Raw genomic sequence first — 19,206 nt, 5'->3', positions numbered from 1 at the left:
ATGTGGTTGATAAGGAAATTTCCTACCGCACTGCCACACCTGCACCTACATATTTATGTATATGGAATGGTTTTGTACTTTCTTGGAACAGATTACACAACACACATATATATAAATAATTATCATTAATAATAAAGAGTATGGAGACTTGTACATCCACAAAATTTAATTTATAGTTATATACAATCAGTTCACGTTGAGGATGACCAAATGGATGGACCCTAGTGAAGCTGCAACCACAATATTGCAAGGTTGCATTTGCAACAGTGAGAAGTCGCAGTGGAAACATGTGTAGGTCATTATAATAAGCTGTATATAACTATAAAATAAATTTTGTGGAAGAACAAGTCTCCATACTCTTTATTATTTTAACATTATATATATGCTCCAGACAATTATTACCATCCAGTGAAGTGTACATGGAATTACCCTTCGGAAGAATTCATGGAATGACTAACAACGAATTGTAGTCACAGATGTTAAACACTGATCATTGTGGTTAGCTGTTAACTGGAACCAAAATGAGAACTAATATAGTATCTGCCTGGATAATATATCTCTCCAAAATATAAATATATATATATATATATATAAATTTATTTATGAGAGTAGAAATGGATATTAATCAATTTGAACCAGTGGTCTAGCATATTAAAAAAAATCCGAAGATTAAAATTATATTACATACAAAAATAAGAGATGCTGGTCATCCCTCTTATTTTTGTATGTTATATATATATATATATATATATATATATATATATATATATATATATATAGTAATATGAATAGAAGATATAAATGATATGTTGAGTTGTAGCTTCAAACATAGCCATTTACATTGATTTCCATAACTGAACATTTGTTTTCTATTAGAGAAAACATTATTTATAAGCAGAAATAATGTAAATATTTGCAAACTAGAGTTCTAAATGACCTCTATTTTCTATAACACTAACCCTTTAGCATTCAGATTACTGTCAAATGTAAAGTTTATTTATTCACATTGTTTTCAATTAATCATGCATTATCTCATAGCTTTCAGATTTCAGTGGTGAGTTTGTGTATTTTCAGAATGACATTATAGAGTAGGTGTGAGAGGCTAGATCTGATCAGTTTTAACATAAAACAAGTAGAATAGTTTGGCCAGATTAAATGCGAAAGGTTTAAGAGAAGAGTTCTCTTTAAATAGGGAACTATTTTATCACCAAAAATTTTAACCTAAAGACCCGGTACATAAGCTGAGATAAGCAGAGGTAAATAATTTGCCTAAAACATCACTGGAGAGAAAAATTAACAACTTAAAAGCTGTTGGTTGGACATTATAATCTATTCAGCTATTTTACTCTCATAGAAACAAATAAAAATATGAAAATAATGTCACCGAGTCATTTCAAATATGTAGAAAGCAAAGTAAGATGGTAAACATTCCATATAACTACTGATTTTTACTTAACCCCTCTTGTCAGTTGTTCATTCTAATATTGGTTTGGTAGCCATGCAGTGTCACATATTTGCTAATCCTATAGTTAGTTTTAATTTTTCTCAGATTACATCAAAATGTAGTTCCATATCTTCTTTGATTTACTTGTCTTAGTTATCATGTGTAAGAAATTTACCTCAACATCCACTTTCATCACAGTACAAACCATCTTTTATATGTAGTACCCATTTCTGATTTATAACATACAACAACATTTAACCCTATCTTTACGATTCACAGAAAAGACTCCTCTCCATAGGAATACTTTTCCCCCTCCTTTACTAGCATTTCAATGGCATGCAACATTACTGTTCAGAAACATAAATCACATAGTCTACCTTTATCATTGCAAGATTGAAGAAAACCTTAAAATTATTTCAGAAAATGGATCTATTATCAACTAATGTCAAATTTAGGTAAGAATAATGTTTATTTTTGTTACAATTAGAATTAGTCTGTAAACTTCATCCAGTCAATGTGGACTCCAGCCCTACTAGGCAACCACTACTTAACTCTTCCACAAGCATCATATAGACTATATTTTTGATGACAAAGAAGTGTCTCTCTCTCTAATCACCTGTAGTACAATCATTATGGTCTTTTTGTGCAGGCATGAGGTGAAGGTGGTTCCTAAATACCATACAGTAAGGCCTATACATTTACTAGACTATCATCTGATGAAACAGGTCTGCTCAAGATGTGTTGATTGGAACTTCTTAACAACAATCCTCTCTCATTAGCCCATCATAACAGGAAAATTTTTATGTTGGCTTCAGTCCTTTACCGCATTTCAAAATCTTAAAAACTTAGCTGTTTACACTGTTTACTATATAAATGCTCACAGTATAATCACATAACTGCATTTGGTGCACTAATTATTAATTCCATTTGCTGAAGTGTATTCTACAAATTTACAGCTTGTATTAGATTGTGTATTAACATATCTTCTTTTAAAGACAAAGTATTTATTTCTTTATAAAGATCCTTACAATAAGAGAATGTCAACATTTTGAAATGGTATAAAACTTTTAATTCAAATTTCACAAATTAAGACTCAAAATTCCAAACTACTTCACCTACCTTAGTTTTGGCCTTTTGATGTAAATGATTTTCCATTTCCACACTGGATTTAGGAATTTTAGTTCCAGATTGCTTCAAGGCATTTTCACTGAAATAGAAGACATAGCTGATCAAACTTTTTTGTTTTAAAATTCAAGATTAAACAGAAAGAAGGTTACATCAAAGAACTGATGTAACCAATACCTTTTTGTTGTGCAGGTACACTTAAGAGTAGATGCATTATTGAAACATTTAAAAATACTTTCTGCAACAGTTATAAGAATTTAAAACATCTTATTTAATGGGTCTTTCTCTAAAATCATGATGTGTAATTTAAAGATTTAGCTGCTGCTTCTAGCAAGTGGAACAACCATATAGAGTCTCCATAATTAAACTGAGTTATATTGTAGCAGTAGATCAAGAACAGCAGTGTCTGGGAAAAATGGTAGCAGTTTGGTGGCAAAGTGAAGCAGAATAACACAGATTCAAATGGATTAAAATGATGCTGTGTAATCTTTAGAAATACACTGCAATGTATGAACAATGAACTAACTGTATCTATATGTTAAAACCAAATAAATTGTAGTAGATCATGTTAATACATCTAAACTAAAATTCATGCCACTAGTAGATACAACTGAGCAACATTGAATGTAAACAAAATGCTATACCACATACTATATAATCTGTCTGAATAACAGGTGTACATCATCTTTTTAACCCTCCTCTCAAGATCGAGAGAACATGATAAGAGGTTGGAGTTAAATGCATTGAATGTTCAATTACAAATCTTGCAGGCTGGGTAGACATGTTCAAGTAAAAGCATGAATAGGAAGGGAATTCAAGAGATGCAGTTCCAGAAGAGAGGGTTAGGCAATGAGGATTAGACAATGGAAGTGTCCTAACATGGACTCAGTTCACTAACTAAAAGTGAAAAATCAGGAAAGGTAAAAGCAATTGTATGAAATGAATTTATGACAAGTACGGAGGAATGGAGGCTATCGAGAAGAAATTGATAAAGAAAATAAGAACAATTTAACAGAGGGGAAAATGTATATGAATAAAGAAAAATGGCACTTTTTTGCAATAGAATATAATCCAGAGTGAGAGTTTGCATGCTGTACTTGTCTAATGTTTAGTCAACCTCCACTGAGTAGATTTGTGACAAAAAGTATTCTAGCCATAACCATTATCTTTTTCCCTTTTTTTTTGTTGATTTTAACAGGCATAGCTATGTTAACCATTTAGCATTCAAACTGGCCATATCAAGCCCAAATATTCTGTTTTGTGGTCAAACTGACCACATTCAGCTCCTCACACCTACTCTACAATGACATTTTAAAAATAAAGTATCACATCATCAAAATCTCGAAGTGACAAGATAATGCATAATTAATTTAAAACAATGTGAATCAATAAGCATTACATTTGACAGAGTAGTCTGAATGCTGAAGGGTTAAAAAGTTTACTTCCTAATCATATTGTTTTAGGTTTTGCTCCACTTCACAGCACCTTAGACATGTGTCTTCTACTATAGCTATAGGTTGATCAAAGCCTTGTGAGTGGAACTGGTAGATGGAAACTGTAAGAAGCTTGTCATATATGTATGTGTGCATGCTTATCTCGACATCACATGCTAGTTGTCTCTCATACAAGCAGTGCCTTTCATTTCCAGTCTTCCATGAAAACATGTCCAACCAAGGAGAATTATTACTTCACTTGGAAACAGACAAGGAAGGGCATCTGGCTGTAAAAGATCCACCTCAACAGATTCCCTTTGATCCATACAAGCATGGAAAAGCAACATTCAAATGATCATAGTGATCATGATGAGTATACCAAAGACAATATCATTCCTTCTATAAGATGGTAAGCTATGACTTCAAATATATTTAGTTGCCATTTCTATGCAAATGGGAAAGACACCAAAGGGCTGCTTTTCTGACTCATCTATGTGATTGGTGTATGACTTTAAATAAGTTCTCAAATTTAAGGTACACTGCCTACCTGTTCAGATGATAAGTGCTTCATGTTTCTTAAAAATTATGCTATCAAGAAAGACCAGGCATTATAAAGATTAGCAGTTGAAGGCAATATTTGATTTTAGCTGCAATTTATTTATGAAAACTAAGAAATATAGTATTTTAGTGGTGTATTTTTGAGATAAGAAGTATTCTTAACAGAGTTGTGTTGTTGCTAAATGAGAACAAGTCATTGTGTGCTCATTACAAAATATTTTTTGAAATCTTTGTTTATGGAAAATATGCATGTCTGGTATTAAACTGTGTATGGGTTAGGTTTGATGTTGTTTAGTATTATATATTTAGTACTCTAGTCGTGTTAATATATAAATGTATCTGGTTAATATCTTCACTATTTACATATGTGATATCACTGTAATGCTAGTGTTGTATGCATTTTGCATGCTTGTGCAAAGTTTGATGTAATTCATAACCTCAAGTGGATAACATTGGTGAACTATAATTTTCAGTTTTTAGCTAATTGTTGTGCACTCTGATTTAACACACCAATGACCAAAGGAATTTCAGTCATGACTACTCGGTCTTTCATTTTTTTTCTCAGACTTAGTGCATCCAAGATTGCAGTATCTAATTTCTTTTCTCCTTGTCATAACATCATGTAATAGTTGTGAATGAGTGTCACTGCAAGCACTGTCTTCTTTATCTTCCATAAAGACATGACTGGCCATGGTGAAGTATTACCTGGCTTGAAAACAGGAGAGGGCTGGTGACAGAAAGGGCATCCAGCTGTAGAAAATCTGCCTCAACAAATTCTGTCTGACACATGCAAGCATGGAAAAGTGGATGTTAAAACAACAATGGTGATGATTGAGAAGATAGATATTAAGCTTTATGTGGAAGAGAAGCATGGGTAGGAGATTCTTGCTTAGCATAGGAATAACATGAACATGTGAGGTGATTATAATGTGGTTTAACAATGGATGTGCATGTCAATCACACTGCTTCAATTATGTGATAAGTGTTGAGCAAGTGATCAGAGTAGCAGTACCGTCTTGCTCAGAACAGAAAACAAATCTGAAGATATGGCAATGTTATTTATGTGAAGATCCCAAGAGAATTTATCAAACATTGTGATGCAGCTGTAGTGATTTTAAGTGTGTGTTGATATGGTGCAAGAATACTTCTTTGAAGTTTGAAGAAATTGCATTTAAGATTGTTGAAGAGAAGTGGGTTATGCCTTCAATGGAGTTTATTTTTGAAATCTCCATTCACAAAAGCAATCCAAGCTGACATGGATATCCGAAAAGCTAGATTTTTTGCAAAGAAAAAACCCCCCAAAAAACAATAATTTGCGAGAAAATGGGGGGGGGGAGTCTTTACGAAAATAGTAGCTGAAAAACAGAGAAAAAATCTAAAAGCAGTAGAAATGCACGAACGATTAAGGTGGTGTCATGAAGTAAACGTGCTTCAGATACACTCGTTTATTCATACGAACATAACTTAGATGAAATATGTCATAAATAACAGTAACAAACGAAATATACACCGCCGGAAGTTGTTGTTGACAAACAACAGCAGTAATTTTATTCAGCTGATCACACGTCATTGATTAGTTGAAATTACTGAAATACAACTTTAACACGAAATAACTTCGTAAATAGAAACTTTTCTCAATGTTCTATAAGACACATTTTACCAGTATCCGAAGTTTCAAAGTGTTTAGTCAAAGAAAATTAATTAATCGAGTTGCCCATCAAAAGGAAGGGATCCTCCCCCACCCAATTTTTTTAAAACCCGAAGGTGAAGTGTATTTGCTATAAGACAGTTCAGGAAGCAAACATTATGCACAGTAAGATAAGCATGTTCTGTTAGAATATAGATTACATTGTGCAAAGGTTGGGTTTGGTGCCAGTCAGGACACAAGTAGCCGAGGGTACTTACTCAGTGGCATTACCAAGAGCAGAAAAGCAGGAAGCTAGGGTTTGGCACTGTCAAAGAGGTTACCTAGTTTGGTGATAGGAATAATTGATACGTATTTACATATTTCAATATTTATACAGAGAGAAAGGTAAAGATAGAAGCAATTTCATATACACGCTGTTCGAAAAATTCGTTGGGCCTTCTAATTAAGAGATCTAATGACTGAACGTGAGCAGAGAATGTGAACAGCTTTGATTACAGAGTAGCAACATGGACATTCAACAAAAATTAGATTTTACTGCAACGGATTAGAGTAATATACATAACTACAGTTGGATAGAAGTGAGAGCCGACAGGCTCTTGCTAACACAGTATAACAATTCACATAAATGACTGTATTGTCTAGTAACAGAGTTAAATGAACAAGACTTTATTTTAGAACCAATACAAATTTAAACTAAGCTTCCAACTATTATAATTTTATTGTAAGGGAAGGCTACAAATAACTCAAACTGACTGAAAGAAAAATGTGGCGGATAAAAAAAAGCTGCAGCCGGTTCAGTAATATTATCAAGTTACAGACAATATTAACAGAACACTTACTGAAGAATAGCATAATATTGGGAAGGAGTATAATAAACTGACTTCCAATTTCATTTTTTCTTAAACATTTCAGGCGATCTTAGGTTCTAAGTACACAGGATTGATAATGAAACCAAAACAATCTGCAAAAGATGAACCATTTCAGATTGACTCGGGTTCAACAACTTAGAATCGCTATTTGTGATTAAAGGAATATTGTTAATGCCGTTAAGAAAGGCCTAAATGTTTATCAAAACTCTCCATTTCCAATCCACACACAACATTAAATAGAACCAAGTCTTCAAGATCGTCACGAACTGTTTGGAGAGAGTTTCAAAATTATTTTGATACAATCTTTTTAAAAAATCTAATGAAACAAAAATGTATAAAGTGAAATAATTCTAACGATAGTATTACTTTGTAATATATGCATAAGTTTTAAGAAAACTGTTAACAATAAAAACAACTATTTATTCGCCTCGACTAAAGAATATTCAAATATTAAAGGAAGAGAGGAAGGTTAATATTTTCATCTTCAACCGAAACTTTGATTCCGTAAACTCATGTTTACAATGACAGGGATACGCAGAGCTAGTTTTAAGCCGGAAAAGGGTTCCTTTAAAAAAAAATCATCAACTAACTACAATAAAAGGGAATAGTGGGATATTTACTCGCTTAGCGTTGTACGTTGTTGTTAAACATTGAGTGTATTTGTAATTCTTTGCAGCATGTTTATTTGACGACTCAGTTTACTTTACGAAGAACAGTAAATGTAATTATAAATTGTAATATATAATTGTTTATTCTACATTTTCCTTCAATCATTTAAATACAAAAATATATGATTAACTTTACAACGAAAAGCATAAATTAATAAGACTTACATCTGTATGACGACCCTGTTACGAAATTCCGTGGTTTTCCACTCGTTCTGCATGTCTGACATAATGGAGATACCATAGAATATTGTTCTGTCGTGACAACCAATCTGAGCACGTGATACCAACTTCCGCTACGTCACCAACTCATTTCACACAGTAACAAAACCAATTTATTCCTCATGCTTTCTTGTTTGTAAACATTTTCATTGATCAGTCCGAAACTTATTGACAGTTTTAATATACAACACTATCAAGAAATAAAATAAACAAAAGTGAATGTATGAACGTGTTTTTAATGGCTATCATGACTCTGCAATTTTAACGCACGATTTCAGATACAAACAAGCTAACCAAGTATAAACTCCGAAACTTATTATTAGGAAGGGGAGGGGGGAAATTTAGTAACTTCTGATTTCTTGTCATTTTCTCCCTACCTGTTTCAGATCATTACATTGCAAGTGTTCATTATTATTTTGTACAGTTGCATCATCTTTAAGAGTAAAAATTGGTCAGCATAATTGCTGAAGACGAGAGTCAGGTAGCAGGTCTTTTTTACCAGAAATTTTTCCTCAACTGTCACCCAATTGTAATTGAGGTTGCTAATAAAATATCTAGATAATTTTTAGTGTTTAACAATCAATATTCTTTTCTCTGTTGGATTCCAAGTCATTTTTTTCCCACACTAATGTCTAGTTTGATAATTTTCAGTTTCAAAACATGATGTCTGAAATATGGTAAAATGAGTAATGTTTAATTTCAATAATTTCTTCTCTTTAACTGCTTGGTGAAGAAAAAATCACGAAAAGGGCATCCCAGCAGATGGTGAAGAGGCTATAAATGTATCCTATGTTGAGCTTTTTTTTTATTTAGTCAAATTTCTTTGATTTCACATCATGATCACAATGATCATTTGAATGTTTGCTTTTCCATGCTTGTATGGACCAAAGAGAATTTGTTGAGGTGGATCTTTTACAGCCAGATGCCCTTCCTTGTCTGTTTCCAAGTGAAGTAATAATTCTCCTTGGTTGGACATGTTTTCATGGAAGACTGGAAATGAAAGGCACTGCTTGTATGAGAGACAACTAGCATGTGATGTCGAGATAAGCATGCACACATACATATATGACAAACTTCTTACAGTTTCCATCTACCAGTTCCACTCACAAGGCTTTGATCAACCTATAGCTATAGTAGAAGACACATGTCTAAGGTGCTGTGAAGTGGAGCAGAACCTAAAACAATATGATTGGGAAGTAAACTTTTTAACCCTTCAGCATCCAGATTACTCTGTCAAATGTAATGCTTATTGATTCACATTGTTTTAAATTAATTATGCATTATCTTGTCACTTCGAGATTTTGATGATGTGATACAATATTTTTAAATGTCATTGTAGGGTAGTTGCGAGGGGCTGAATGTGGTCAGTTTGCGTATATTTTTCCATGAGCCTTTCATTTGACCTTGATATTTATTTATATTTTTATTTATTTGGACCTCTGATCTTTCTGCTGTCTAGAGATAGATACTGTTGTATATGAGTCTGTTTTCTGGAGAACTGAAGAGGCAAATTTACCGTATCTTGTCTTACTCATTTTGTCCCAGCCAAATTTGTATTTTATATGCTCAAAGGGAACGGCGATAATTTTCTGAAATAGTTATTTATCAGCTTATGTTATAATGCTTTTAATGCATTTAGGGAAGGCCATTTGCATTTCTGATATAGTTTTCGTAAGGTAGTAAACATTTGTAAAAAAATATATTTTGTCTCAAAATAAAAAATGCAGTAAAATACTTCATTTTGCCCACTCCCTATATGTATTTTGTAAATGTTGATATTGAATTAGGAAAGTGCTGGCCAAAGTTCTCAAAGTTTCCCCTCGCAATTCCTACCTTAGCAGTTTATGCCAAAATTTTCTCACCTTGTTAGAAAAGTGTATTTTGTTGTATTAAAAAAAAAAAAAAAAAAAAAAAAAAAAAACACACACAATCGAGTATCTGTTTTATGTTAGAAGTTAACGAAAACATTCTTTCGAAAAGAAAAAAAAATACGGTTCTTCATAAGTGGTTGGAAGAAAAGTAACAAGACTTAGACATATTCCATAATAAACTGGAACGGAATTAAATTGCGTATCTATACTATAAAAGGCAGATTTTTTGTGTGTGTGTGTATGTTTGAAATTCATACATTTACACAATTCCAAATTTCTTGGATTAAAGAATTGCAATTAATATTCTAAATACAATTTGTTAGGTCACTGCGTCATTTTTTCACTCCAAAAAATTCTTAATAACAAATAAAATTCATAAAACTACAGAAGTAAACATTTTCTCCCTAATAAAATCTAATTTCCTCTTTCTAATACAAATCCTTTCAACTTCAAAAACTATTGTTTTACTATGAGAAAAGCGCTGTTGAAGTGTTAAGTGAAATTTGGCAATCGAGGATCAAATTCACGCTATTCCTGCATGAAGCCACTACAAATACATTGTGGATTAAAAAATTTATCTACTGTCATGGAAAAAGTGTAACTGTAAAAATGCAGAATTATCGGAGTAACGGGCATTCAAAAAAGTATGTATGTATAGAAATGTATGAATGAAGTCCTTAATGTTTAAGATTCAAATTAAGGAAGTGCAATAATAATGTTTAGCAGTTCAAACTGTGAGTAGTGAAATGCAGAATTAGGTCGGCTGATCATGAGAATCAAATATTGATCGGTTTGCTAAAATCAGCAGGTAGTATGGGTTATTTCCCTTTGGTTGTTTAAATATTAATAATATGTAGTAGATAGAAGGATCCATTGGAAGGGCCCTATTATCGATTTTTTCAACAACCTAAGTCTGTCACGAGGTTTCCAGGCAGGAGTTCTACTCAAGTGTCAAATAAAATATAAAAGTAATATTGTCTGCAAAAATTAGAAATAGGACACACAAAATTCAATATTCAAAGTAATTTCCGCCATTGCGCCTCCACTACTTACATACATATATATGTGTGTGTGTGTGTGTGTGTGTGTACATATATATATTACATATCTAAGCGAGAATCTGGAAAATCTAGGGTATTCAAGCAAAGAAAGACTTGTTGACAGGGACTTTACAGATGTAATCCGTTGGTAGATCACTAAAAAATATGCAAGTATTTTTTGCTATGTAATAATTATCGTTGTCGTCATACAAATTGTTGTTATTCAAGTGATGAAGCTTTTGTTTCTTTGTTAAAAACCAGCTTCCTACTTCTAGGAAGAATACTAATAAAGAAAAAAAATAATAAAGTCATGCATGCATACATCCATGTACGTGAATTTATTTTTCATAGGCCTTTTTTATTTCTTCTTCTTCTCAGCCACATCTCAATAAAAAAGGAGGATAAATTAACAGCTGGCTCAAGTTATTGCTAGATAGATAAGGGGGTTAAAACCCAGACTATCTAACCTTAAAACTAAATATCTGACCTTTCTTATGTATAATGACAATTTGTTCGATTAACAAAATTATTACACCATGAATGAAGGGACGTAATTCAGTGAGAAGCAAGGGACATAACTTTGTTTACGAAGGCAGCTATCATGGCGGCTACTGTTCGTAGAATCTTAGTGGGACATGTTGTTAAACGAAGTACAGTCAACCCTCATGCCTACAGAGTGCAATGTCTTAAACTTTCTTTAGATAGATATCTGTTAAAGGTAAAGTTTTTATATTTTTTAATTAGAATTTTCTTATTTGCTTATTTTTTGTAATATAGACTACATCGTACTATATAAGCTCCGTATTATTCTAAGGGCGACTTTGCTTTTCATTCTTTCGTGGTCGATAAAATAAAATATCAGTTAAGTTCTGGAGATTGATGTTATCGACTTGCCCCTCCCTTCAAAACTGATAGCTTCGTGTCAAAATTTAAAAGAATTATTATTTTTTATGTGTAGAAGAGTCGGTGCTAGACCGTTAGGTATCCTTTCATATTCTGCTCATAAATTCAACAATATATGATAGAGAGTAGAAAAGAGAAAACTGAAACTAATATAAGAAAAAAGAATACACGTGCAAGATGTTTTGTTCTCTCGCCTTTGCAAACTAGTGGTGTTACTACTAGATGAAGACAGCAATACTATCCTTTTTACTACAGCTATTATTAGATATAGATATGTTCGATGTCTTGAATGTTGAAGCATTACTGGTTATTTCTTTGTAAAATTTAATCCTTATCATTCATGCTAGTATTTTATATAATTTTTCGGTTTCAATTTGTATTTGGTATACTGGGTAACATAGTCTTTCGAGATCACGGTCGTGGTGATGTAAGAGATTGGTTATCTAGTTTCAGAGTTCAGATTTTCGGTACCAGCTTTCAACCAGTTTCGTCGGAGCATTGTTATTTAACTCGTTCTCTTGAATTTGATAGTAATGACTTCACTGTCCTTGGGGAAAGTTATAAAACAACATAACTTCCGGTTCCCTTAATGCCTGGTATTTTCATCACCTTTGAGTATAATGAAGGTTAGTAGACCGGCAGAATTGTGAAAACGTCGGACAAAATACCATGTAATATTTGTTCCGCAGTCCTCTCCCGCACCTTCCTGTTGCTTTGCACGCGTTTTTTTTTTCTTTTTTCCTATTCATTTCCTACACATTGTTTTACACCTATTCCAGTATTTTTTTTTTTTGGCTTTTCATTTCTGGGTCAAGATGTAAACATTAACCAAATTTTTTTCTGATTTCCCGACTCTCACCCCATAAATTCCCAAATTTCCACTCTTAAAATACGGACAGACTGAGCTTTTTTGCTTAAATGTGGCAATGGAGCACACTCCAGTGCATGATCATTCCATTTAATGTGTTTATAGGGAGAAAAATATTGAAAAATATAAATATGTCAGAGTGACAGACAAAGAAGATAAGGTGGTCGTGAGATGTGCTAAAAATAACAACTAAATCGCCCTTAAATCACACACATAAAAAATTTTGTAAGTGCTAAAGACTACGCACACCACCCGTTTTCAGCCTAACAAAAACCCTCACCCTAACCACCTGGTGTGCATATTCTTTACCTTCACCAAAATTTTTTTCATAGTTGTATGAATTCCCATGTATAGAATATTAATTTGTAAAAATGATGATGATAATCATCTGGTTTAGCTTGGTTTCCATAGCTGGATGCCCTTCCTAATGCCAACCACTCCAAGAGTATAGTGGCTGCCTTTTACATGTCACCAGCACTAGTCATGACTATGATTTCACTTGTTTTGGTGTCTTCTCAAGCATAGCAAATTGCCAGAGGTCTCAATCACTTGTCGTTGAGGTACTCTTTGAAGTATTTTAGTCACGCTCTTTATGTCGACTATACTTTTCATTCTTTGTCGATTGATAAAATATGTACCAATCAAGCACTGAGATTGATTTAATCAACTGTATTTGTGACATTGTGTACAGATAGAAATAAAATACTGAAGTCAGACTCTGGGTAGCTATGGAAATTAAATTTATTCTATTTCTATGTTACAGCTACTAATTTTTTATTGCCACTAAGATGGACCATTGACTAAATTCATTTGTAAAATATTTCATTAACTTTCTGCTGTCTTCTGTTGTAGCCATCACTTTGGCAGTGCTGCTGCATTTTACTATTGTACTGGTGGCTTGAAATAAATATGAAATAGCTCAAAGCTTTCATCTCTCCTTGAATTTTGTTTCCTACCACCTTGATGAATTTTATACCATTTAGATTTCATAGTCTCATTGTTTCTATGCACACTACTTTGTATCATGCAAAGAAGTTGGAGTATTTATAAAGTAGAAGTTGGTGAGCTGGCAGAATTGTAAGCATGCCGGCAAAATGCTTAGCAGCATTTCATCCATCTTTACATTCTGAGTTTGAATTCCACCTAGGTCAACTTTGCCCTTTATTCTTTTCAGGGTTGATAAAATAAGTACTAGTTGAGCACTGCTGGTGTTGTAATTGACTTACTCCTTGTTCTAAAATTGCTGGCCTTGTTCCAAAATTGGAACCCACTATTTATTAAGTAGCCTTTTTCTGCATTCTACATTCCTTGCTGTCATCATCATCATCATCGTTTAACATCTGCTTTCCATGCTAGCATGGGTTGGACGATTTGACTGAGGACTGGTGAAACCAGATGGCTACACCAGGCTCCAGTCTTCTCAGAAATTACAAAGTGAGCAGCCAGATGGTTGAAGTGAGGTTATCATGACAAAGTCTCACACAAGGATCCTGTCAATTTATAATAGTGGTTATGCTTAAATTTGGTATTTAATTATGTTGAATATAGTTGAATATATTTATTCAATATATTATTGAATATATTTATTTTTATGTTGAATATATTTATTGGTGTTGTAATTCCTTGAAGGCTTAGGCTATCTCAAGTTTATTGTTATTTAACTCCAAATCAGCTTTGCTCAAAAAACATACCAACCTTAATTAACCCTGTTAACAGGTTTCTAAGATTATATGATCCAGTGTGTAGTGTGTTAGTTTGTAGTTTTCTGTTAATCAGGAGATTTTCATTCTGGTGTGATTGTTTGAGCTTGTGGTTATGTGTGTTCTGTTTTATGAGATATAATTTTAATTCTGGCATTGAAGAATTTTTCAGTTATAAAATGATTTCCGAGACCCTTTGCAACTTACCACAAAATGTGCTGCTTGCATTTCATGAAATATCAGATTGATAAAATTCAGAACTCATTGCTTCAAACCAAGCATAAAGGATTAATAACTGAATATGAAAACTACACAAAAAATCAAACATAGTCATATTTTTAATACATTATATAATATAGTATAAGATAATGCAATATAATGTAACATAAGATATCAGGTTGAGTAAAAAATAAGCAATGTTTTGAACCATGAAGAATTTGTACTGGATGTTTGCAGAGTTTTGAATTTTTTAAAACATTTTTTTGCAATTGTCTAATAATACAGACATAGACTTGCCCAAATGCATCAATAAATTAACATTGATATTTTTTTCACTGTTGTTACAATCATCTGAAATGGAACTGTCAAAGCACAATATTCGAGCAATTTTGCTATTCAACTTCACAAAAAGCTACTGAAACTGCTCGCAATATCGAGGAAATGACCAGTGAGCGTTCAACTCGAAAATGGTTTAAACGATTTCGCAGTGGAAACCTGAGCCTTGAAGTTCGTGAGTGTAGTGGATGCCTATCTGTCATCAATGACGGTCAATTAAAGACCATCATTGAGAAAGATCTAAGTAAAACCACTTGAGAACTGGCAACAGAACTTCAAGTTAGCCAGAAAACTGCCTGCAACCATTTGCATGCAATCGGAAAATCAAAAAAGCTCAACAAATGGGTACCACACAATTTGAATGAAAATCAGAAAATGCGCAGATATGAAATTTGCTTGTTGCTTCTTCTCTATAACTAGGCCAATCCATCTCTTGACCGTATTGTAACTTGTGATGAAAAGTGGATTCTGTACAATGATAAAAAATATTCTTCTCAGTGGTTGGACCAAAATGAAGCACTGACAACTTTCCCTTAACCCGAGCTCTTCAAAAAGAAGGTTATGGTGACTGCTTGGTGGTGTACTGTTGGACTCCTCGAATATAACTTCTTAAAACCTGGAAAAACCATTACTGTAGAAACATATTGCTGTGAAATTGCCCAGAAAACTGCTACTCCTCCATCCCAGACTGGTCAACAGAAGAGGGCCAGTTATTCTTCATGACAATGCTTGACCACACATTTCACTAATGACACTCCAGAAGTTGAGGGAACTTGTCTACAAAGTTCTTCCCCACCCAGCTTATTCCCCAGACCTTTCTCCGACCAACTACCACTTTTCCAACCACCTTGGTGGTTTCCTGTAAGAGAAGGAGTTCAAAAATCAAACCAATGCTGAAAGTGCATTCAAAGAGTTCATCAGCTCCAGGACCCCAGATTTTTATGTTACCGGAATAAATGAACTCGTTGGCAAAAATGTGTTGATTGTAATGGTACTTTCTTTGATGGATAAAATTTCTGCATTGACGAAAAATATTGTAATGAATTTCATGTTTCAAAACATTGCTTAACTTTTGCTCAGCCTGATATATATATATATGTATATATAGTGTGTGTGTGTATATATATATATATATATATATATATATATATATATATATATATATATATAAATATATATACACACACACACATATATATATGTAAATATGTATGTATAGTTAAGTGAAATTTGGGTAAAAATCTTGTAGGTTATCTTACCTGAGGAGATGCATTCTACACCTAGGATGTAAGATGATGGCTGTGTAACATTTCAACTATGAACTACTGGTGTGAGAATGCATCAAAACAATTGCAGTGATTTTAAATAATGTCGTTAAGTCCATTTTCTTTAATTTGTATGTATGTATGTGTGGATATGTATGTGCATGTATGTAGGTGTATATGTGTCTGTATGTGTGTGTGTGTATATATATATGTATGTTTCTATATGTGATTGTGTTTGTGTATGTGTATATGTATGATGTAATATTTGCTCTCTAAATATGCTTATTAATATTTTTCAGTACTTCAACAAGCGTTCTTCCTACTGGGCACTTGATCCACAGAAAATATGCGATATTGGCGATGTAGTTGTAATTGACAGACTGAAAGAGCGGCCCTCTCTTCAGATTACTCATCAAATCCAAAGCCTGCTGTTCAAAAATGGTGCTGTAGTGGATCCTATCACTGGAAAAAATTGTGCTGGGACTAAGTTTGTTGACATGGAAATCAGGGAAAAACTACTTAATAAACCTTCCTGATACACCATACTTAATTATCTTAAAATATAACATCTATTGAACATTGGTTTAGACATTTGAAATATGACTGTTTTTTTTATAGGAATTTATTGAATAAATTTTGTTTTCTTTTTCATTGTCTTTGGGTTCTTTTTTTTATAGAATTTTGATGAAACCTAGAATATTTACTATTCATTGTTTCTTTTACTTGTTTCAGTCATTGGAAAGCAGCCATGCTGGAGCATCACCTTGAAGGATTTAGTTGAACAAATCGACTGCAGTACTTATTTGCTTTCTTTTTGCCAAACTGTCAAGTTATGAGGTCATAAATAAACCAACACCAGTTGTCAAGTGGTGGTGGGGCACAAACACAAATACACACATAGAAACACACACATGCACACTTATATATATATCATCATCATCATCATTTAACATCCACCTTCCATGTTAGTATGGGTTGGATGGTTTGACATGGAGCTGGCTAGCAGGGAGCTGTCCAAACTCCAACTGTATGTTGTGACATTGTTTCTATGGCTGGATACCCTACACACACACATACATACATGATGTGATGGCCGTCCACTCGTGACCAAGGAAGACCATTGCTGACCTTCAGGAACATTGTGCGCTCTGGGACTAACTTACATTTTGCATTTGCGGCTCTGCTGGTGGCTAATGAGCCCTGCTCATGACAAGCATACACGACTGCAAACATTGCAGATGAAGCTTTCCCCATTCACTATATGAGCCGTGCGCTTTCACGCAGCTTGCTTAAGTTTTTCATGCTGGATACGTGCGCTCTCAAAAGTGTCAATCCTCTCCTTAACCTGCTTCCTCCATTCGTGGTGATGACAGGCATTGTTCTCCCAGTCAGTGTCCTGCATATCACAGGCCTTTAATGAGGACTTGACACAGTCCTTAAAGTGTAGCCTTGGTTTCTGCCATACATACATACATACATACATACAACAGGCTTCTTTTAGTTTCCATCAGATCCACTCATAAATCTTTGGTTAGCCCTGGGGTTATAGTAGGAGACACTTGTCTTGGCTATAGTAGGAGACATATGCAGTGAGACTGAACCCAGAACCATGTGGTTGGGTAGCAAACTTCTTACCACATCCATGTCTGCACCTAAAAATATTGTCTTTTTTTTGTTTTGTTATTTTGGTAGGGTTTATAGCTTTTGAATTAAGCTAGTAATTCTAAATATGCTATGTTGTTACTGTTAATCAGGTCTAATATTAACATTTGGTCTTTGTTACCCCAGTCGATGTTGTGTAGTTTCAGGTCAGCTTTGTTGGAGCTGATTGAAGTGTATGAGGGCTTAACTATTCAATACATCCTTCTTTTCATAAAAAAAGCCTGTTGAATATGATTTGAGAGAGAGATTTGGCTGCTATTTCTTTTATTTGCTCATTAGCTTGGAAGAAATTCTATGAATTACCAGCGTGCCAACAATGTTTATATATGTAGTGTGTTAGGTTTGTGACAAGTAAATGCCAAAGTATTAAAATTATTTCATTCAAAATTAACATCCCCTTTAAATTTGATAGATTTACTCTTCAAAACTCCCAGCAAGAAGCTGTATTGACTTGTTTGATGTTAAAGAATTTAACAGAAAAAATCTGTCTTGATGTGACCACTTGTATCATAAAAGTGACTATAAAAAACAAAAATTTGAGAAGATACACAATCAGTTTTCAGATTTATGTCACTAACTGATCTTTGGATATATACAGAGGTACACTGGAAAAACATCTCAACAAGAACACTCAAATGAAGTGTTGCCCTATGTTGACATGTTATATTAAAATGATCTTGGGCTGTTTCTCAACCAGCACTCCATCAAAGGTTGCTATGTCTTCCACAAGAAATTGCTATAGCTAAGCTAATTATATGCATTGCATTTTTAATAATTTTTGTTTTTAATTGTATATTTGCATAACATATTTGAAATACTGGCATCTGTAGCTAGTAAGGAAACCCTACAGGAGATCTAATCAAGGTCTTGGGGTAAATTATTGAAACATTAACTGTTGGACAGTTTTGGGTTTTAACCTTAGGTGGTTTTAAGTTTAGCCCCTGCTAAGATAAATTTGTCTATTATCATTCTGGGATTGGTAAAATAAGTATCAGTAATGACATTTTTCCTTGTGTAAAAGCTTTAAAGGGTTTAATGACTGAAATCAATGCATTTATATTATACATTAATTTTTGTGCAAGATAGGTTACTGGTCTAATTACAATGATTACACTCAGTGACTTATAGTGTATGGCATGAAGAAAGAAAGAAGTTAGCTTTACTTATGGAGCCTCCATTTGGTTTGTCAATTTGCAAGAATAACTGCAAAACCTTATTCAAATTACAACATGCCATCTTTAAAATAGATGGACACATTAGATAATGCAGTCCTGGTTACATTCTATTTTATGGCTTGGATTCATTTGATCGTAAGTCTGCTTGATCAGTACTAGCCTGGTGCTACCCTGATATGACAATGTTTATGTCAACTGTCATG

At 33.4% G+C, this 19,206-nt stretch overlaps 2 protein-coding genes across 3 annotated transcripts in view; one reads left to right on the top strand and one right to left on the bottom strand.

The window, feature by feature from the left end:
- Positions 1-11,449, bottom strand: part of LOC106872996 (mediator of RNA polymerase II transcription subunit 15) — an 87,724-nt gene extending 76,275 nt beyond the window's left edge. For both annotated transcript variants that reach the window (XM_014920190.3, XM_014920191.3), the window contains exons 1-2: positions 7,911-11,449; positions 2,564-2,651 (exon numbers count right to left, since the gene is read on the bottom strand). In XM_014920190.3, coding sequence (XP_014775676.1) covers positions 2,564-2,651; positions 7,911-7,972 — 150 coding nt within the window. In that variant the 5' untranslated portion in view covers positions 7,973-11,449. The remainder of the gene's footprint in view (positions 1-2,563; positions 2,652-7,910) is intronic.
- Positions 11,450-11,459: 10 nt separating this feature from the next.
- On the top strand, positions 11,460-16,815 carry LOC106872994 (small ribosomal subunit protein uS17m). The gene is made up of 2 exons (XM_014920185.3): positions 11,460-11,593; positions 16,466-16,815. Exons 1-2 carry the CDS (start codon positions 11,477-11,479, stop codon positions 16,700-16,702), a joined length of 354 nt encoding a protein of 117 aa, XP_014775671.1. The 5' UTR covers positions 11,460-11,476; the 3' UTR covers positions 16,703-16,815.
- Positions 16,816-19,206: the final 2,391 nt, after the last annotated feature.

Source organism: Octopus bimaculoides, chromosome 3 (genome assembly GCF_046866305.1).
Source record: "Octopus bimaculoides isolate indiv1 chromosome 3, ASM4686630v1, whole genome shotgun sequence".
Taxonomy (NCBI): Eukaryota; Metazoa; Mollusca; class Cephalopoda; order Octopoda; family Octopodidae; genus Octopus; species Octopus bimaculoides.
The sequence above is the reverse complement of the archived record's forward strand: the minus strand, read 5'-3'. Positions and strand labels throughout refer to the sequence as shown.